The following is a 22530-nucleotide window of genomic DNA, read 5'->3' as shown; positions in this document are numbered from 1 at the left end:
GAATGAGAAGTCAATATTTCAATATGCTCAACAGTGGTAGAGGGTCATCATCAGGCAGATTCTTAAAATGTATGGTCTTGAGATACAGAATCCACAATAAAACCTTGTATGGACCCTAAAGCAAGGTTGATCAGAATGGCAGCCAGACTGCAGATGCAGGATTAAATTGTTCCAGCAGGCCTTCCGCTACTGACCTGCAGTGCATCCATGGTCTATATAAATGTCCCAGAAACCACTTCTGGGAGCAGTGTGGGGAACTACAGGATGGTTACCCATAGGGCATTGCAACGGAAACATTTAGAACAATGCTAATGTGAATCTGTGTTTACAGCTATAATGGTCTTTAGACCGAATCAGCATGACTAGTGTGGATGCATTGAACTGTCTGTGCTGAAACTAGTTCTATCCTGTCAGTTCAGTGACAAACAATTCAGTTCTCTACACTTGACCTAAAAGCAGAATTGAATCCATAGTTCAGCTTAGTAACCTTGCACCTCCAAGAGAGAAAAGAGGTATGGTTGAAATGGCTCAGCGATTAGTTGAGTCTCATAAGGACAATTGAACATGTGCATCTGCTGCCTTATTTGACTTTCTAGTAGCGTAATTACTAACCTGCTGTGGTTGCCTTCCCCTTCTCAGAACTGGAATACTCTGATGTACCTCTTGAGAGGTTTGTGGCTAGTTTATACTCTTTATATGGTCTATTAAAAAGCTGATATGGTTTGGCTAGAACAATGGTGCACTATTTGCGTACATATAGCAAACTCTATATAGCAATACTGAACCAAAAGAAACCAGGTGTATCATCTGTAACGTTGATTTACGTATCTACTTCTGTGTGTGCACGTATAAAGACCTTTGTACTTAGTTAGCAAATATAATCTGCACCTACCTTTTAAAATGCAAATAGACAGTTCTTGGGAGTAAGGGGAGAAGAGAGCAGGCAACAGCTACACTTGACATTGCATCACACAGTAGCTTGCAAGATGCACAGCAACATGTAGTTTTAACGTTTCTATGAAAGTCTAAAAGCTGCTATTTTGAGTCCACGTTTCCTTTTAAACTCAGATAACTGCAGTAAAAATTGTTTAGAGCTTAAGCTGTGAGAGAGGCAGACTAGTGCAGCTCTTGTCCAAAGACTAATAAATCACTGGAATAGCGCATCTCTAATATGCGGTACTGCAGTTGAAAACAGACATTAGGACTATATCAATCATCCTAAAAATGAACAAACTGCTTATAATGAAAGTGAAAAAATGGATCCCTCATTAATATGCCTCCCACCCACCGCAGTCTGATTGGTTTCAGAAGCCACTGCTTCTGAGCGTACTGTAGGACCTGAAACTAAAAGACAGCAGCAAGATTCTAGTGCTACAGCCAAGTGCAGCGTAGCCAGAGAAACAGGCAACAAAAATAGAATGCCAGGATTGCTGTGCGTGGGTGAGGCAGAAACCACATTATGAGCGAAAGCTTCCAGTATTATTTTAGAACCAATCCAGAGCCCTTCTCATTTTGTTCTCTTTTCACAAAATACCCATGGGGAGGATCGGAGGAGAAAGAAAGAAAGAAATAAAAGACATCTAGAATTTTAATTTATAGTTCCCTTCTTGTTTTCTTGCTTGAAAAGCTGCTCAGAAACATACATTTGTGCACAAATAAGTTTGACAGTGGGAAAGGGTTAATTACTTTTGAGGATTGGCAAGAGAATTGCAGTTTGAAAGACAGAGACTGGACAGCTGTGTTTGCTGTGGTATTTTTAAGTGCATTAATGCAGGCTCCAATCACTGGGCCATGCTTGACCTATTTTTGGCTCAGGCTGGCCATTGTTCTATTTCTGTTGCCTGTGGGCCACACTGTTGTTGATTCATATGCAAATGAGTTATCACTAGCTTCAGCCAACTTTGCAGAGACACAGAGAAAGGGAGATAGAGAGAGAGAGGAGAGACGGAGAGGAGAGAGAGAAAGGAGGAGGGCACAGAGACAGAAACACTTGTCAAGGCTGAGGGTAATTGAAACTAAGCCCTTAGGGGCTGAAGTCCCTGGAAACGGTGCTTATTTGGTTTTATTTTTTAAAGTGGCTTTATTCTCCCCACCACCACCCCACAAGAAAGCCTGAAGCACAAATACATTTCTTCATCCACCTGCTGTTGGCTTCCAGAACACAACTATTCCAACTCAGAGGTGCATAGTCCACTGAGTCCTCCTTATTATTTTGCAGCAGACTGGGGCAGAGCAAAAATGGATTGTTCTTTTGTTTTTTAAATAGATATTTATTCAAATGCTTAAATATTGTTAATTACCAAAGTCTATTATTTCTCCAACCCCCCCCCCCCCCCGTGAAGGAGGTAGGATTAGAGAGGGTAGCTCCTGACACCCCTGTATACAGTGATGAATCTTTCATGTAGCTGAAGTACAGACTGATTGGAATATGCTGCAGACAATTTACGAGAGCGAATCGTGTTTTTCCTCAGATGGAGTTTCTGGACGTGAACAGCTCTTTGCTCAGCAAAGAATGCACAGTATGATCAGCTCAGGTAAGAGGCAGTTCAATAACTAAGGCTTCTCTGTCTGGAGGATGACTTTCTCAGGAAATACAAACTGTCACAGTAAAGCACTTCTGCTTTAAGGAGTTGGTTCTATTTCAAGTTCTTTTATTCTGCTTTTTATTAAATGATTATCTCTACAACAATATTATGTGAACACTTGCTGCTGCTGTTGTGGTTTTCTTTTAAGCCTGCTGCTTCCAAGCAGAAAGAAAACTAGCAAGTAAAATGCAGTGCGGGGTTTTTTTCTCTCTTTTTCTGTGATGGCAAAATGGGGCTTGCAATGATTGCAGGCTCAGTCAGAATGAGACTCCATCAAACAAGACCGTATCAGCAGGCTGCAATTCATATAACTCATATTAGTCAGTTTTGTTCATATATCATTTTGTAAGCAGGAATAGGTCAATTTGTAAGTTTCTTTTTCTCAATTTACAGACAGAGTTTTCTGTAAAAGTCCTTTTCTGTTTTCATAATGCTGTCATTTTTGATTATTCTAAAGTAAATCTGTGTCTTTCTTACATAGGGCTCCCGTAACTTTAAACATATTACTTTACTTTAAACCTGTTTGTACCTTTAAACATATTTGGGAACCTTGGCAGTGCCAGTCAGATGTGATGACTCACTGAAAATGTAAGTTGGATGTGTTTTTAAAGCAGGTGTTTTAAAGCTGCAGTTACAGAATAACAGATATTATCTCACAGTTTTGAAGACCTTGTATTTTCTAGTTTCTGTAGTATCTGTGTTTTAGACCTTGCAAATGATGCACTGAAACTGAATTACGTTGCAAGAGTTTAACAAGATAACTTAGTAAAATAACCCAGAGTGCAAGTCAAATTTGGTCTCTCTCTGGTTAACACTGTGAGGTTCTGGCTTTGGTTTTACAGTGCTTAACTTCATTATGTTTGGGGACACAATGTTATCTGCTTTATGCACTTTCAACTCCTTGTTTCTGGTTCTCCTTTATTACAGTAGTTGTAAAGTTGGCTTTGCATAAGACCTGCATGTGAAATTTGCTGTGAATTGCTCACATAGACTTCAATCTTAGTTAACCCCCCGAAACAGTCACAAAACTTGGCAGTGCTTCCCACTTTCCGAAGTGTGAGCATGTCTGAAAAAACCCTTTTGCTGGTTCGCAACATGCCTGTTCTAATGGTCATATCCTTGGACCACCTGTTGAACCTTCTATGATTAGTATATATATTTGATATCTACTTCCTTTCCTGTTTTGTGGACAGGGATAAGCTGAGAGTTGTATTTGTTTCATACTGGGGTGGAACTGAGAAGCAGAATATTGGTTTCAGATATTAAAATAAATTGTAATGTTGTGAGAGTTTGTCAACTGGGAATGCCTGCCTTTTCAGCCAAGGCATATACATGTCTTAACAGCACAGTAAATAATTTCCGTTGCAGAAAACCCAGGCCACCTAGGAATAATTATACATTGAGAGAAGTGATGAAAGACTGAAGAAGTGCTTAAATGCAATCTCAAGCCTGGAGATAATGGAATGGGAGAGGGAACTTTTGACCAGTACTGCTTAGTATTGTCTGTTTTCTCTGTTGTAAAGCTTTTTTCCCCTCCCATTGTGACTCAGTTTTTGGTCTCCTCTTCAAGAATTTCCAAAGCTGTTTCTTTGTGTTTTGGGAATAGGTTTTGTACCACTCGTGCCAGGTTCCTTGTTTAAAAAAAAATCTGGGGGTAAATTTGTTCATAAGTGTAAAGGTTTAAGCCACGGCTCAGACTGAGGCTAGGCTCCGAAATTTCTTTCAAGCTTTCTCACAACTCTGCCAAGCCACCTAAGCATAGACCTGTTGTTATAATCACTGGCCTACTGTGCACAGATTAATAGGTGTATGGTGGTTTTGTAATAGGCACCGACATAACCCAGAGATCGGACTAGGACCACTCTTTTCGTTTTCATTTGCAAAAAAGCCAATTTTGAACACAGTTTTACAGAGGTGGAAAGTTAGTGCATAACCCTGTGCTTCCTTGAACTACCAGTCAGTGCCATTTGAATAACAGCAGTTATCTGATTTGGAACCCAAGAAAAGCTGGTACTTTTCTGTGAGATTATAGCTCTATTTTCCTTCCTTGGAGACAAGAATGTCAGATAACATCTGTCTTTTATCTGGTATTGTTAGATCCATGTAACACATAAAACTTCTTCTAAATCAATAGATAATGTTTTAATGGCTTCCTTTCTTAATTGGGAGACAAAAGACTGTCTTCCAGTTGAAGGCTTTAAACAGTTTAAAAGTTACTTTGTTTAAAACAAAAAACATTTTTCAGTATTTATGCTGACCTTTAAAATACACAAATAAAATACAACTAGTTAACAATTTACATAGTCTGCAGTTTAATCCATCACATGTGTGACTAGAGGGTCCAGTGTTATATGTTGGCTCATGTTTTACAGAACTTATGAAAAATGTCACATCAATCGATGAAATCTAATAAAACACTAAGGATCCATATATTTCTGAACTGGAAAGGTGCCTCCCGTTTGTTCTATAATATTTTATCACACTGTTATGCAACAAATAATAAATGAGATGCTGCTGTACCTTAATGTGATTTAAAATGAAAACACCCCTACCCCCCACATTTCTGAAATTTGTGAAAGACATCTGTGTCAGCAGAACCTGCTCTACTGCTTATAGGAGAGAGGAGTTGCTCCTCTAAGGCTGCTAGGGTGCTATATGGCTTTGTTAGACAGGGTGGCTAAATTGTCAGCTAATTGTAGTGGTTTTTTGTGTGTGTACACTAATAGCTTAGTGGTCTGTTTTCTCATGTAGACGTGTAACTTCCATTCCTATTAATGCGCTATGCATATTTATCATAAGAGACTAGACCTCTAAATATTTACACTGTGCACCCTTAATCCTTCAGAAATCTAGGAATTAGCACAAATTTAGCACTCAGTTAATGGATTTTTAGATTTGCAAATCTCCAGATTCACTGTGCACGCATTCCTCAGCTCTATTTTTAAGATAGATGGAGTCAACCCCAAAGGAGACACTTCCAATGGGCATCTGATATGTATTCGCAAACCAAACTCTCTGAGGAATTTCTAAGAATACCAGGCATATGAAATACTCCTGTCATGTGAAACAGCACTTCTGGTATTCCCTTAATTACTGCTTTGCCTGCCTGCCTCCATCTCAGCTTGTAAATCACCTTATGAATGGGATGATCTGGATAAGTACCAATCAAAGTATAATCATGAATGGGACAATCCAGATAGGCACCAAATCAAGAAGGTATATAATTACAAACACCTACACCCTATGTCAGACAATAAGAATATCAGCGATCTTGAAAAAGACTGTACTATATGTTAATGTATGGTATTATTTGCTCTGAAATGCACTACCACGTACTCGGCAGGTTTCTTTAACAAGACAATACTGATTAAAATTATGGTATCAACTATGTATTTTAGACAAAAGAAAGTGAACTTCTCTCTTTCTCTCTAAGGAAAAAATACTTTGTCTTGTTAATTTCCCCACTGAAAATGGGGAAAGTGTGTTGGGTCAAGCTGATCTCTAGTGAAAGGCCAGTAAGCTTAACAGAGCAAGGCAAATAATTTGCCCAGAACAATAATAATTGATGTTTAATACTACTAAGCTTTTTTAGAGCAGGGCAAAAATTTGCACTGAACAATAATAATTGGATTAAATGGAGCTTAACCAGTGATGAATTTGGCCTTTGTGTAGAGGGGAGACGTAGATTTACCATGCTGTGAGAACTGAGGATACATGGCTTTGAGAAGTAAACCCAAGATCATGAATCCTTTTATTCATTAAATATTCCTTGCCATTTTTTAAGAAGGGTAGGGATGTTGGTCCTGCTTTCCTGGCCATATTCCAACATGGATTCCTGCATTCTTCCTCCCTGCACTCTACCTGCATTTGTATTTGGATAAAGAATTCTTCTCTTCTGATCCTATACTGTTGTGTTGTGCTTACAAGCCTGGTCAAAGCTCAAGAAAGAGCTTGAGTTCTAAGCCTAAATGTGCTGTTGACTTGCTGGCCCTGGGCAAGTTACATAACTTGGTACATCTCAGTTTTTCCCGTAAAATCAGGAAAATAATTCTTACTTATCAGGCTCACAAGGATGTTCCCCGTGAAGTAAAATAATTCAGAATGACGTATTTGATTAACGTAGCCTCTCTATCTGCTTCCAAAAGATTTGCAATTTCCTGAAATCTAGTCAGTGCATGTATTTTCAAATATTTTATTCTGTGGTTTGATCAAGAAATTCAAGTTGCATTGCTTAGAGGTGAGTGGTGGAATAAATCATGTTTGTTCATAGAATCATAGAATATCAGGGTTGGAAGGGACCCCAGAAGGTCATCTAGTCCAACCCCCTGCTCAAAGCAGGACCAATTCCCAGTTAAATCATCCCAGCCAGGGCTTTGTCAAGCCTGACCTTAAAAACCTCTAAGGAAGGAGATTCTACCACCTCCCTAGGTAACACATTCCAGTGTTTCACCACCCTCTTAGTGAAAAAGTTTTTCCTAATATCCAATCTAAACCTCCCCCACTGCAACTTGAGACCATTACTCCTCGTTCTGTCATCTGCTACCATTGAGAACAGTCTAGAGCCATCCTCTTTGGAACCCCCTTTCAGGTAGTTGAAAGCAGCTATCAAATCCCCCCTCATTCTTCTCTTCTGCAGGCTAAACAATCCCAGCTCCCTCAGCCTCTCCTCATAACTCATGTGTTCCAGTCCCCTAATCATTGTTGTTTCTGTTCTGTGGTTAGATAAGTATGTGAATGGTCAACTGCAAATACTAGCATGTGTGACTTTGAAATCCACTTCCTAAGGCCAAGAAAACTCAGTTGCTCATATGTTCTTGCATGGTGAATGCAAAATGATCATAAGGATGGCTGAATCCAATTCATTTGAAGATTTGCTCTAATACAATGGTTCTCAACCAGAGGTCTGGGGCCCCCAGGGGGGCTGCAAGCAGGTTTCAGGGGGTCCACCAAGCAGGGCCAACATTACATTTGCTGGGACACAGGGCAGGAACCCGAAGCCCCACCACACGGGGCTGAAGCCTGGGGCCCTGAGCCCCGCCATCTGGGACTGAAGCTTGAGAAATGTAGCTTTGTGGGGGTCCTGTGGTGTTGGGCCCCAGGCAGTTGCCCTGCTTGCTATCCCCTAACACTGACCCTGGCTTTTATATGCAGCAAAACAGTTGTTATGGCACAGGTGGGCCGGGGAGTTTTTATAGCATGTTGGGGGTGGGGGGGCGGAGGCTCAGAAAGGAAAAGGTTGAGAACCCCATCTCTAATATTCATGGAAAACTTGAATTATTTGTCCATTTCAGTTAGATACCATATAGCATTTTATATTGGTAAGGGGCTGTATGGATCTTGTGATCCTGAGGCAATGGCACTGTGGCTGTTAAAACACTATTGTGACAGAGAACGCTTGATGTTTCCCTGAACTTGTGCTTTTTGGCTCTCTCTAGAGCTCTGGAAAGAGGATAAGCAGAAAAGCTGAGCATTAAGCATGTTCCAAGAAGCAGAGAATATTTTGCTGCTGTAGATATGAAACCCATAAACTCTTTAAAGCATCCAGAATTTTGCTGCCAAGGGAATCCATTTCTGTCCCACAGACTCAAAGGGAGAAAATAGGATCTATTCAGTGTTACGGCTGTTTAAATTCTGAGGCTTGCCATCACCTTTAATGGAATTAGAAGAGCCAAAGTACTGTGGATACTGCAGTCCTCATGCAGTGAAAACTCCATTGACTTCAGTGGAAGTTTTGCTTGCTCTAGGGCTGCAAGACTGGACATTGATACTACAATGAGCTGTGTGAACAGCCAAGGGGAACAGAAAGCACCTGCTAGATTGGCCCTGTTCTGAGCGACACTGTTTTTGGACTTTACCTTTCCTAAAAGAGGGCATGGATTTGGCCAATTCTCATTCCATCATGTGTCTTGCGATATTTGATATTTTTCTTAAAGCCTTAGCTCCTGGATACCTGAGATTATGTGAAAATCTCAGCTTTCCTTAAATTTCTAGTTCTCACGGTTATGGAGAAAAGTGTGAAAATACAAACCCTTAAAGGCACAACCCCCTCCCCCCGCCAGATTCAGATAAAAACAATCCAATATGTAATATTTTAAAAAAACTTTTAAGCCAGTCTCTTGATTTCCGAATGCTTGGCATTGAAAGTACTGCAGCTGCTCCTTGACTGAATTGCAGGTACTCTCTGATACCAACAACAACTCTGTAGCGTACAGTGCATGATAACTTTCAGTAGGGGAGGACTTAAACTCTTTCTGGTTTTTTCGTTATATTATTTTAGCCACATGTATTAAAATCTTCAGCTCTACTCCATAGATTGGTATGTATTGCACTTAAAAGCAGATAGTATGAACCAAATTCTGTCATAATTTATACCTGTGTATGAACCCATTGATTTCATGCACTGAGTGCAAGGAGAGAATTCGCCCCATTTAATATACAATTTGCATTGTCATAGCTTTAATCAAACTTCCATTTCTGCATTAACCATTCTTTCCCTTTCTCTTGCACAGTGTTTGTGGAGAAAGCAAAAGCTGTGAGAAGGCAGAATGACTGACCATGTAGTATAAAACATTAATACACATCTGTGTGTGTGTGTGTGTATTTGCCATGTGAGGTTTCAGATGGCATTACATGGTAACCCAGTATAAATACTGTTTCTTCTGATTAAAAACACAAAATAACCCAAAAGCATTCTGAGGAAAGAAGATGACAGATTATTGTTAAATCTATGAAAATCTAACATGCCCTATATTGTGGATCTCTTCAGAAGGCTGACTCCAATGGGTCAGTTATTCTTAGCCTAGTTATTTTCATCTTGTGGCATTACAGGTCTAAGATTAGCCTGCTAGGCGTTATCATTCCATCTGAGTTACCTCCTAATATAACTCTACACCGGAATGATTATTTATAGACAGAGCATTCTGTCATTTTTGGGTTATTTCTAGTAGTTTAAATAAAGAAGAGCAACATTCAAGAAAAACCACAGATTCCTTCCTGCTGCCAAAACAACATGATAACAGCCTGCTAAGGGGTGATGATATCGTTTAAAATGTGTGCTTGTAGCAGATGCAACATCCCTTTTATCACTACTACTTCAACTAAAAAGAGATGCCTTAGGATAGCGCTCTCTTCTCCACAGGCAGAGAAAGTGGTCCAGATTAACACACCATGTCACAGGGATCACAAGATTTCGGTTGACAAAGACAACAAGGGTCATTCAGGTTCTATTTTTAGGGGCAAGCACTGTCAAGCTCCGTGTTCAGTGCGAACATGTCACACATATACAGCTCCTCCAGCTTCGACCCTTCTAGTGAAAACTCATTAACCACAATAGAAACGTCTTCAATTCATCTACATGCCAATGTGCATTGTAATTCTCTATGCAAAGACACAATCAGCAACTTCAGTTCTTTGACACATTTTAGCAAACCCCTTCCGACTGCCCCTAAAACATACATGATTACCTGTACAGCTTCAAATCCTACATAGAGAGCTATAGGTCATAACTATGATGGGCTAAATTCTCCACTTGCTTACACCCACAGAACCCTACTGAAGTTAGTGTGGTTGCACAGGTGAAATGAAGGGCAGTAGTAGGCTCAGTGTAGCTTTAGTAGGCAATGTAAGAAGAAAGAATGAAGATAATGTGACAGATCTATAGGTACGTGTTGCTCAGGGAGCTGGTGAAATATACTGCAGTAATATCATAACAGTCTAACAAACTTTCCCCCCAAATTAAACAGCTTATTGTGACCTCTGTGCACATTCCTGACTAAACAAAATGTCCCTGGGTTATATCCACTTTGGAATGCAAGTGTTTAAAAATACTTGAAAAAATGGCAGCATCCATGATATGATGTGGCAGCGCTGCATTAATGCTTAACTCATATAATATAGGATAAGCAAGAGTTTGTTTTTGTCAGATATGCAGTTTTGTACACTACTTTAAGGCTACTTTGGCATTATCATCTGAACATAGCTGATACATCTGCTTTAGTTGTTTTTGTCTCCCGATTATAAACCACTTACTGCTTCGGGAAGCGTATAAACATGACAAGAGCTTCAAGAATTCAGGCCCTTTGTTGATGAGGGTGCTTGAAATGCAGGATGGTTCATTCTAATGATAGCACATTCCTTCTGGTATTGAGACTGAGTATAATCAAAATGAGACAAGACCGAGCACAAAATGAATTCTTTCAAAATGCCAATTTTCAAAATCATGTTTTTACAATCAAAGGTTATTGTTCTCTCCCAGGGTGCGTGCAGCTGGAGGTATGCATACCCCAGGGAGGAATGATAGCTATTCAATTTATGTGCAGCCTGGAATGGAATAATGAGAAAGCTTAATGTTAATTTAATAATTTCCCCCATTTGTTCTGTTCTTAATCCAAGTTTCCTTTTTCTTTCTTTGTGCCCGAGGCCATCGCCCTGTTGGTGTTGAGCAGTAACAATACTGCAGGGATGAGGGAATATAGCCTCTAAATGCCAAATGTTATGCAGTAACTGTGTTTGGTTTGTGCTTCTTCTGCATGCAACCACAGTAAATATGTTAGCAATTGACTTTATTACTTAGTCCTTCATAACTCCACTGTCTACTGAGAATATTTTTTTAGTCCTCTTAATCCACCTGTGTGATCCTTAGTTCACCAGTCATTTTGAAAGGCATGGCTTTTTCCTTGAACTGGATCAACATTATATTTTCATGGGTCTAAAAGAATCTAAACAACCAATCCCAATCTTCTAGACTGTTGTTTTTGACAGTCAAATTTGAATCGGTTAGAAATGACCTTGAAACTGTTTAAAATGCATGCGGAAAATGTATGAATTACAACAACAACAAAAAAGATTAAATACATTTAAACACAGGCTTTTGGGGAGTTTATTCTGAGATGAATAATTTAATGTCAGAGAGATTTAATATCTTGACGCACAAGAAAAAATGTATGAGGTAGAAAGAAAAGATTGCCAGTATATGTCTTTATTAATAAAAGTAGCAGGACAGGTGTATAGTATATTTTCCTTAAGGGTTTATGCCATTCTTTCGTGTCATTGTTTCTTTAAGACATTTGCCATCCAATGACTTTTTTTCAGAGAAAGACAACAATGTACATTTTTAAAGATTAAGAATAGTTTCCATTGAAATAATTTCAGCCTCAGTAATAATATTTAGCTCTCATGTATATTTCTTCAGGTAGTATGATAGATTAAGACCCCAGATGGAAAGTGGTTGGAAAAGGATGAGAGAGGTTAAGAAACATAGTACTTGGAGCAAAAAGGTTAACATTGTAGGTGCACCTCCAGAAAATGTTAAATGTTGCTGCCAGGGAGATTGGTGAAAGAACTGAAAATGAAAGGGAATTGCATAGGAAGTGGAAAAGGGAGATTGAAATACACATTAGCCAGCTAGGAAAGTGTACCTAAAATAAGGAAGGGGAAAACTATTCTGAAATAGCCACGTTTAACTGAAAGAATAGAGGATCTATACAAAAAAAGGAAAATAATGAAGAACACACGGAAAAAATGAGAACATTATGAAATAAGCAAAAGTTGTAAGGGCCAAATTCAGACACACGTTGATTTTCTCCCAAACAGTTGTACATTAAGGCACAAAAGCAATTAGTTCTGAGCCAATATTCAGGCATCCTTCTCCCTACCACATATAGTGTTTTGGCAGAACAACACGGGCTTATCTACATGAACAGTTAGTGCGCAGCAAGCTGGGATGTAAATCTACTTCGCGTAAGTATGTGGACACTAACTGTACGAGTGGTCCCTACTACCATGCACTAAAAGTTCCGTAATGTGGTTTGATCTACTCTGTTTTGAAACAAGAGTAGATGATTTATACCCCAGCTTACCATGAACCTATTTGTTCATCTAGACAAGCCCTTAGTTACCCGTCTAGTGTGGGGTGCATAGGACTATGGGCACGTTACGTGTGTCACAATGTGTGGGATACATCCCTAGGCTCCTTCTTGGAATGCACCTTGGCATTCATAGAGCACTTACAGAGCAGATTCTGCATAGGTTTGTGGGGACATAGAATTAGACCAGAACACTTACACTCATTTCTCCTCCCCTTCATCTTTTTGGCCAATTAGAATTTTGCACCTATTTGCTATTTTTGTGCTGATTTCAATACATAAAGGCTAATACTGAGGCAATCGGAAAACTTTATGCAGGAAGCAAGGAAATTGCAAGTGACAACAGTAGAAAAACCATGAGCAAAGTGGAAACGGAGACAAGGAAAGCTACTGTAACTAAGATTAATAGAGTGACACTGCAGATGACAGGTTTCAGAGTAGCAGCCATGTTAGTCTGTATTCGCAAAAAGAAAAGGAGTACTTGTGGCACCTTAGAGATTAACAAATTTATTTGAGCATAAGCTTTCGTGAGCTACAGCTCACTTCATCGGATGCATTCAGTGAATTCCACTGAATGCATCCGATGAAGTGAGCTGTAGGTCACGAAAGCTTATGCTCAAATAAATTTGTTAGTCTCTAAGGTGCCACAAGTACTCCTTTTCTTCTTACTGCAGATGAATAAATGGTAGTGATACTGACCTTACAAAGGTTCATGGAAATGCAAGAGACTCTGGGGGGCACATCTACACCACAGTAGTCAGGGGTGTAGTTTGCACCTTGTATTGATGTACCCATGCTCACTTTAATCTAGCTAGCTCTCTAAAAATAGAAGTGAGGACATAGCAGCATGCACTTCATTGTGGGCTGAACAAGTGGTTATGTACCCTGGGGGGTAAGGCAGGCTTGTGCAGACTGTGCTGCCACATCGTGACTGCTCTTTTTATTGAGCTAACTAGATTAAAGTTATTATGGGTACGTCTACATGGGCTGCAAATCACATCCTTGGTTCAGTGCAGATGTAGCCTAAGGCTCAAGGGTTAGGTGAGCTCAAACAAGCTTGCTAAGGCTTGTGAGTGGGGCCAATGATTCTCCTAAGGTTATTTGGTAGTTCTCCCATTCTGCAGGCTTCAGTAGGTCAACAGGAAGGGGGAAGCGCCATAAACCTACTGTTCTGTCCCCCATCACCCTCCACTTGCACATATTCTGAGGTCTGTAGCAGTGATGGATTCTCCATTACTGGCAATGTTTAAATCACAATTTGATATCTTTCTAAAAAGGTATTGTGTAGTTCAAACAGGAATTAATTCAGAAAAGTCCTATGGCCTGTGTTATATGGGAAGTCAGACAAGACATTCACAGTGGTCCCTTCTGACTTTACAGTCTATGACTCTATGAAAAGCTTCCTTCATAAGGATCTCAAGGAGTTTGGCCTAATTTGTTTCCTTCGAGGGGTGGTGGTGGTGCTGATAATTATTTTTATTTGTTTTACCATAGCAACTAGGAGCTCCAATCATGGACCAGGACCCCATTGTGCTTAGGTGCTATACAAACACAGATTAATAAATAATATACTACATTTTATTGCTATGCCAAACTTCAGTAGCAGGAGTTCAGTAAATTTAATATTTATTTCTTTTCTGCTTTCTCCTTTTTTCCCCTTTTTTGCTACAAAGTGATTTATTTAGGGTTCCATAACAATCCTCGGCCAACTCTTTTCAAATTTGGTAGAAAAATTCCACCTCATTCCCCAGTCTAGCTTCCCAATTTGGAAGTCAGGGTTTGGGGTTTTTTTTTCATTTTATTTTATTTTATTTTATAGGAGAAACAAAATTGATGGCAGTATACAGTAGAGACACACTCTACTCAGCTGTGAAACTCCATCATCTGCTGGCTACATTTATGTCTAAGATTTTGTCTGCTTCAACCAAGAAGGATTTGTATTAAGAAACTCCTTTGTATTCAACTAGGACTTTACAACTTGCTTTCTCTTTGAGGAATGGTCTCTTTGGAAGATCTCACTGAGTCACCTGAACTCTGCTGCCCTTGACCAAGGTTGCTCTTGACTGAGGTCTAGTCTACACTAGAAAATTAAGTTGGCTTAACTATGTCACTCGGGTGTGAAAAATCAAAACCCTGGAATAGCATAGTTAAACCGACCTAACCCCCAGTGTAGACACTGCTAGGTTGATTGAAGAATTCTTCCATCGACCTAGCTACTGCCTCTTAGGTAGGTGGATTATGGAGTTAGTATCTACACTGAAGTGCTACAGTGTCATAGCGCTGTAGCATTTCAAGTGTAGACAGGCCCTGAGTGCCTAGAAAAAGCACCTCTCAAAATTTAATTGGTAATTTGTATATGAAAAGACCAGAGCTTAGTATTTCACACCTAATTAACACTGTATTAAACACCACTTAATTACATAGCACTTCCCCATTAAGTGGAATGTGTGCTAATACTGTCCTGATTAAAGAGGCACCATTACCGTTCATTGTCCATAGGCTAAATTTCAGGATGTCCCAGTAAAAAGAAAAGACTATAATAATAGCTTACTTTTGTATTGACCCTGAAGTGATGGTTACATCAGCAGCCCACATATCAGCAAACACAAGTCAAAAGGGCCATATTACTGTAGTGCACCATTTGTTGGAGCTGAATACTGGGTCAAGTTTAATGCCCAAATCTTGATTTTCAAGGCTGTCAGTCGATTGTGCCTAAACTACCTTTACTAACCGCACTTCTTCCTTTACCAAGACCTCCCAAGACAATTATATTCATCCCTGCGAAACTCTCAGCAGAGTGTGTTAAACTGGTCAGCGCTGGAGATGGAGCCTTTTTGGTGGCTGGCCCATTGTGGTGGAACGCCCTTCCACACGAGCTGAGGATAACCACAGTCAGGGCAAAATGCAAGACGCACTTCTTTGTCTTAGCTTTCCCAAAGCTCTAATGGGAAACATAGACATATAAAACTAATAATAACAATAACCATTTTGCCTGCTTATGGAATTGGGTGAGAGAAGAACTGAAACACAAACTTAGTGATATGCTCAAAAATTCATCCTGCTATAGGAAAGAGCTCAGTTTCCTCTTTACTCCCACTCTTCTTTAAAGTGTGGTGCCCAAAACTGGACACAGTACTCCAGCTGGGGCCTCACCAGTGCTGAGTACAGAGGAATAGTTACCTCCCACATTTACATTTGATATTCCTATTAGTACACTCCAGAATAGCCTTTTTTGCAACCACAGCACATGGTTGGCTTATATTCAATGTGTGATCCACTCTAACCCCCAGATGCTTTTCCTAATTTATTCTAATTATTCCTCATTTTGATTTGTGCATTTCATTTTTCCTTCCTAAGTGTAGAATTTTGCACTTATTTTTATTGAATTTCTTGTTTTACTTGTTCATTTCAGACTAATTCTTCAATTCATCAAGGTCATTTTGAATTCCAAATTTCTTACAACCCGTCCCAGCTTGGTGCCATCTGCAAATTTTATAAGCATACTCCACTCCATTACCCAAGTCATTAATGAAAATATTGAATAGTACCGGAGCCAGGACGTGCCCCTGGAGGACCCCACTAGATACATCTTCCTATTTTGACAGCAAACAATTAATAACTACCCTTTGAGTATGATTTTTCAACCAGTTGTACACCCACTTTATAGTAAGTTCGTCTAGACCACATTTCCCTAGTTTGCTTATGAGAATGTCATGTGGGACAGTGTCTAAAGGTTAACTAAAATCAAGATCTATTACGTCTACAATATCACCTCTATCCAGAAGGCCATTAATCCTGTCAAAGAAGGAAATTAAGTTGGTTTGGCATAATTTGTTCTTGACAAATCCATGTCACTCTTTTATCCTCTTACAAATTGATTGTTTAATCATTTGTTCCAGTGTCTTTCCAGGTATCAAAGTTAGGCTCCTGGTCTGTAATTCCCTGGGTCCTTTTTGTTTCCCTTTTTAAAGATGGCTACTATGTTTGCCCTGTCCCAGGCCTCTGGGATTTCACTTATCCTCTAGGAGTTCTTGAAGATACTCACTGATGGTTCTGAGATTGCTTCAGCTGGTTCCTGAAGTACCAAGGGTGAATTTTGTCAGGCCTTGCTGACTCGAATACATCTAACTTATCTAAGTAGTCTTTAACCTGTTCTTTCCGTATTCTGTCTTGTACGCCTTCCTCCTTGTTAATATTAATTGTGTTAAACATCTGGTCACAATTAATGTTTTTAGAAAACGCTGTAGCAAAACAGGCATTAAACACCTCAAGTCTTCTTTATGTTATCTGTAATTAGCATATCTTCCCTGCTAAGTAGTGGACCAACAACTTCCTTCGACTTCCTTATACTCCTGATGTATTTATAGAACTACTTCTCATTGTGTTTTATATCCCTTGCGTGGTATAACTCATTTGTGCCTTAGTCTTTTTGATTTTGTCCCTACATGCCTGTGCTATTCTTTGTATTTATTCTTAGCAATTTGTCCTGTTTCCACTTTTGGTAGGATTCCTTTTTGATTCCCAGGTTATTAAAGAGCTCCTGATGCAGCCATATTGGCCTTTTACTGTTCTTATGTTTATTCCCAGTTTAAGGCCCCTTTACAGTGCCACAGTATTGTGTAAATGAGAATCAGATTTATACTTTTTTCACTCTTTCTTCATCTGGAAGTTTTTCCATATCTCTGGTAATTTTTTCATCCAATTTATGCCTTTTTTTAATTTTTGCTGTCTTTTTTGAGTTGGGATGACAAGAACTGAACACAGTATTCCTTGCAAAAATGCTCCATTGATATACATGGAACTGCTCTATTCCTAGTGTATTCTATACCATTCTTTATACTTCCCAAATTTGTTTTGTTTTTTTCTTCAAATTCTGGCTGCTGCACATTGACCTGCTGTTTACATTGAGTTGTCCACAATGCCACCCAGGTCTTGTTTAAAGGTAATGTAGAGCCCAGCAAGGTGCAGTTCAAATTATGCCTTTGTTTTGGGTCCAGTCAACCACCCTCTTTTGGTCACTGCTGTGAGGGGGCCCAGATGCTGGATCCCCAGGTATTTTAAGTCTCCAGAGCCAAAATGGAACACAGGCACTGGCCCCATTTTAGGGTCCCTGGGCTCACTCTTGAGTCACGGATCCTCTGCCTAGCGGAGAATTCTGAGAATTGGAACCTGTTGTCCAGCTGCTTAGCCCCTGGACTCAGTGCTGACCCCTCAGACATCCCTGTAACATAAGCACATCCTGTCCCAGAACTCCACTCAAAGGTGTGAACCTTCTGGTCACCTCTTCAAGGAGTATGTGGTAGATGTAAACACTTAACACACAGAGATAGAAACACTTTACATAGGATTCTAGCACCATTGCTCTTCCATCACACAGAAGGTACAGATAATGTAGAACACAGTAAACATTCTAAATGCAATGCCTGTCACTAGCTCATCCTTCCATTAGGAGACTGCCTGTGTTCCGGAGGGTGGGCAGGGTCCCCTGACTCATTTGAATCCTATATGCTATGTTGCTTTGCCCTCCTCTTGAGCAGGAGAAAAATGGCCCTGAAGAAGACCAGTTTGTTCCTGCCCTTTTATTGCTTTTAGCCCCCCGCTGTCAGGGATGTCCTGATCAGCTTTCTCAGGTACCTTTGAACTTCGTGAACTCTCCCCTGACAATCCAGTTCTCCTGGTTGGGAGCTTGTCTATTGTTTAGAGCTATTCCATTTCAAAGGAACAGCGCTTAATATCAAAGACCGTATTTTGCTATTCTTTTGCCACTAGCCTTTGGAATTTCATGAAGTCCTGTGGCCAACAGAGAAGGCAAAGGAGCAGAACATTCAAAATGGGGATAGCAGGTTGGTAAAGATACATACAGAGAGTTCATAATCTCACACAGTATTCATAGACTGTACTGAACGTTTCCCAGGTAGTCACAGCCTCCCAATAGGAAGTATCTTGCACATGACAACAGTGAATTTAATCTGCCAATGAGCTACCCAATCACATAGCTGTGCTAGGACCCCTAGAGTTCCTCACAGTCTTCCGTTGACTATCCTAAATAATTTTTTTCACTTACAGTTTTATCCAGATCACTGTTCCTCCTCCCATTTTTTGACATCATTAATAAATATATTAAAGCATAATACTGTTGCAGAACTTTGTGGCTTGCCACTGTCTACCTTGTACCATGTTTTACCATGGTTTATTCTTACTCTCTTTTTTTTAAACTCTAAAATAGTTTCTGATCCCAGATAAAACTTTAACTCTCAGCCTATGACTAAGTGAAGCCTGATCCAAAGAAGTCAACAGGTGCCCAGTCCTTAGTTTCCTTAATAACCTCTTGTGATGGATCTTGTGAAAGGTTTTTTGAAAGTCCAGATACATTTTTGGAAGCAGGTTGAAGTCAAGGGAGCTATGACAATTTTTCTAGCTGAGGCTCTGCTCCTGTCTCCTTTAGACCTATTTTTTTGATCCATTGCCTCAAATGCCCCAAAGTTGTATAACAAACATGTATAGCAAAAAGTCAAAGCTTATTACTACAGAACTACAGAACCAGTTTCCTTCAAACTTGAATTGTTCTGTAAATGTCAATAAGATCAAAACAAGCCATGTTTAAACAAAATTGATTTAGCTGTTGGGTTATGTGGGGGATAAAGTTTGAGAGAACATATGGTGAAAGGGCATCTCTCTCTCTCTCAATTTGCACACATACATAATTCAAAAATGGTTGAATGTATTTTGCTGAAACTTTACAAGATTAATCTCTGGATTGAAACAAAACATGGGAAATTTTAGCCTCAAAGCAATTTGTTTTAGAAAGAGCAACTGAAAAAGGGAAAGTAGTTAAAACAGAAACTGTATTTTGATTTTAATTGTAGTGGTCAAAACTATAGTGGCATAGCTTTTAAAACTAGTGAGGTAATTATGTCACTGCACAAATGCAGAGCTTGAGTCTCAACAGTTTAAAAGCTAGAGAAACATAAAGAAGAGTAACAAAACTGATGCAAAGTTGGGAGGATAAAACATATGAAGCGGGATTAAGGGAGCTATATTTATAGCCTATAAAGGAGAAAACTCAGGAGGCCCTGGGCACAAGCTATAAATAACTTCAAGGTAACAATATAAATGAAGGGAGGGAATTATTTGTTCTCAGACGGTGGTGAAACAAGAAATGATGGCCTGAAACAGAGGGGATGGGGAATTTTAGCTGATGAAAGATGCAAGAACTTTTTCATAACAGTAAGAGCAATTGAGAGCAGTGACATAGATAACCAGCCAAGGGAGGAAGCTGAAAAACCATCACCGCAGGTATTCACCAAGAGATCAGGATTAAGTGGAGTAACATAGGGAGAAGAGTTGCAGAATTGAGGGGGGTTAGAAGGGTGACATTAATATATTTTTCTAGCCTTATCTATGATTTTATGTTAACTAGAATATAGCATATAATAGCAGTAAAATGCCTACAGGAATGGGTGCAAAACTGATAACTTCCAGTGGGACAAGAGTGCAGTTTACTCACTCTGTCACTTAATTTCCCCACTGCTGCTTTCTGCCTCTGTCTAATACTTTTTCTGCAACAGAGGCACTGAGGCATTTTATTTTGCACATTACTTACCCAGGAAAGCTGAATGATGGCAACTATTTCTTCCATGGTATGTAGCAGACTGCAGCAGTAATGGGGAGAGAACATGAGGCAAGCACTGGTGGCCTATCGTCTCTCCCTGAGAGGAAGGCCAGAGGGACGCCACACCTCCTGGAGTAATTTGCCCCGCTTCCCTCCCCTATATTATGGATACTGAATCTCAGAGGGAGGTGCTGCAGTAAGTAGTGCTGTGTGCTGGTGATTCACTAGGTGGTACTGTTACCTCCTAGTCTAACGCACAAGTGCCCAGCATGATGTTAGAAGGAACTGTGCTGAGGAAGGTGCTGCCTGTCAGATGAGACCATATGTGCCTACAGTAGACCATCAAGAAACCAGACATCTAATTTGCATAAAATGTACATTTGCATGCTTGCAGCCTATAGAAAAATTGAGTGTTTCTGGGTTTCTCTTCCTGCTTCTTTTTGGAAGATCAGTTAGGTATTCTCCAGAGCATGTTTGTTCTCCTCTTCTGGCTTCCCTGAGCCACTCTACAGCCAGGAGAATTCAAGGACCAATCTGCTAGCTCCACAATGATCCCACTTACCTTGTGTGACTCAGGAAAGTAAGAAGGTTTTGTAACTTGCTTTGGGATCTTTAGGCATGAATGGTGCAAAATAAGTTCAAGGTACAATTTTATTACTGTTGTTGCCCTTGAGTATTAAAAAAATAACAAAATCTACAGTAGATAGTCCTGGCTTTTTTCCCCCTTGATACTAACGAGAATTGGCCACTAAATCAAACTGATACCAAAATTATTCATTTCCCAACCATCTGAAGAGGGCCTTGTCATCATTTGATGTTTCTTTTTTAGATAAAGGGATCTAAAATCCAATAGGTTTCAAATAAGTGAAAATGTCATGAATATGGAAAATCTAATTTTCTGGCATGTTGTTTGGCACATTTCATCATTTAATGTTTATTACATTTTGAATGAGCTGTCCATAAATGTTTTCATATATTTTCTCTGCCAAGAAGCAGCTGTCTCATACTGTAAAAGTCTTTATCATTTTGTTTATTCATGTTCTTGATTGACAGTATCCTTGTTTCATATAGATCTTCCCAAAGTTAAAGAAGTGATACTCAATTTTTTTATTAATATTTCTCCTTTGCAGTTTTTTTCCTTTTTCATTTTCTGCTCACCCAGAGCTGAGGATTTAATTACATTTTCTGAATGCTTGAATTATGTTTTGTTGAAAGTTATAAAATCTGTCCTTGGGAGAAGCGGGTGGGGGAACCAACCAAACAAGCTGTTTTTAAATAATTTAAAACTTGAAAAATATGAGTCATGACTTGTTTGCATTTTATGTAGATACGCAGTTTTTAGAATCAGCTCAAATTGCACAGATCACCTATACATATAATAGTCAATTTCAGATTTCTGCCAGACTTCCAAGGACATGTTTAGTTGCTTGAAAATCGTGTAGATACACTCTTTTCCCCGCCCTTTTCTGGGCCTCAGTTCCAGTCCACTATATTTGTTTTTATTGTTATATTCTTCTTCAGTAGTACCCTGAATTCTTAAGTAATGATGGACATTAAGAAACCTAATTAGCATTTATCACTGATGTGACTGTGTTCAACTTGCCCAAAATAATCTGAAAAATGGTTTTTTGTTTCTACAAAATGAAAATCTATACACTGTGTGTTAATGGCTGAAATTATATGGTACTGGGGTTAAAGGAGGCACCTTCATTCTAATCCCTATTTTCATGTGCCAATAGCTTTCCTGAAAAAATACTCTTTGGCTTGAAACTTCACATCCTTGTTTTGTGCACATGTGTGTAAAAGCCAGTTGTCCAATATTTAGTTGCCAGAACATGAATAAAATCATGTATTAAGATGTTCTTCAGACTTTTGGAGAGTTTGGAGATAACTCAAAAATGCCTATTTTTTAAAAATCTAGGCTCCAATGTTTCAAAGAGCTATGCACTGCTGACCCCAGTTCCGATGCAGATCTACGTATTCCATAGGAATTAATGTGCGCTGAGCCCTGTGCTGTGCAGAGCTACCTATTCCATTGTAGTTAATGTGGGCTCAATGAAGGCGCTGGGGTCAACCTGTGCAGAGTTCACTGAAGGATCAGTGTCCTGACTTGTATGTGGAATGAATGGCTAACGCAAGTTTTGTAAGAATTGGCTGAGAAATAAGTGAGGAGTGAAACAGTGTTTTGTGCATGTTTGGTACATCATGGGAAATATCCTGCTGAGTAGTCTAGCCCTGATCCTGCAAAGAGACTACTCTTGTGCTTAACGTTAGTCATGTGTTTAAGTACATTACTGGACTGGGGCCAGAGCATTCAGCACTTTGCAGAGTCAAACCCCATATCCCTTACTAATTTGAAATGGCAACCACTGCAACAGTAACTTGACCACACTTCATAAGTATATTATGGCAGAAATCTTTTTGTCTTTCAGTTGTAAGCTCTTCAGGTCAGGAGATAGCTCTTTATGTT

The 22530-nt window shown here is 39.5% G+C and overlaps 1 protein-coding gene across 1 annotated transcript in view; it reads left to right on the top strand.

Annotated features, from left to right (window-relative positions):
• The window catches only part of HDAC9 (histone deacetylase 9), a 703417-nt gene that overhangs the window by 341069 nt on the left and 339818 nt on the right, over positions 1-22530 (top strand). The window contains exon 4 of the mRNA XM_084619569.1: positions 2472-2534. Coding sequence (XP_084475695.1) covers positions 2472-2534 — 63 coding nt within the window. The remainder of the gene's footprint in view (positions 1-2471; positions 2535-22530) is intronic.

The sequence above is a fragment of the Lepidochelys olivacea genome (genome assembly GCF_965140295.1).
Source record: "Lepidochelys olivacea isolate rLepOli2 genome assembly, chromosome: 2".
Classification (NCBI taxonomy): domain Eukaryota; kingdom Metazoa; phylum Chordata; order Testudines; family Cheloniidae; genus Lepidochelys; species Lepidochelys olivacea.
Note: the sequence above shows the minus strand (reverse complement) of the source record. Positions and strands in the feature narration are given on the sequence as shown.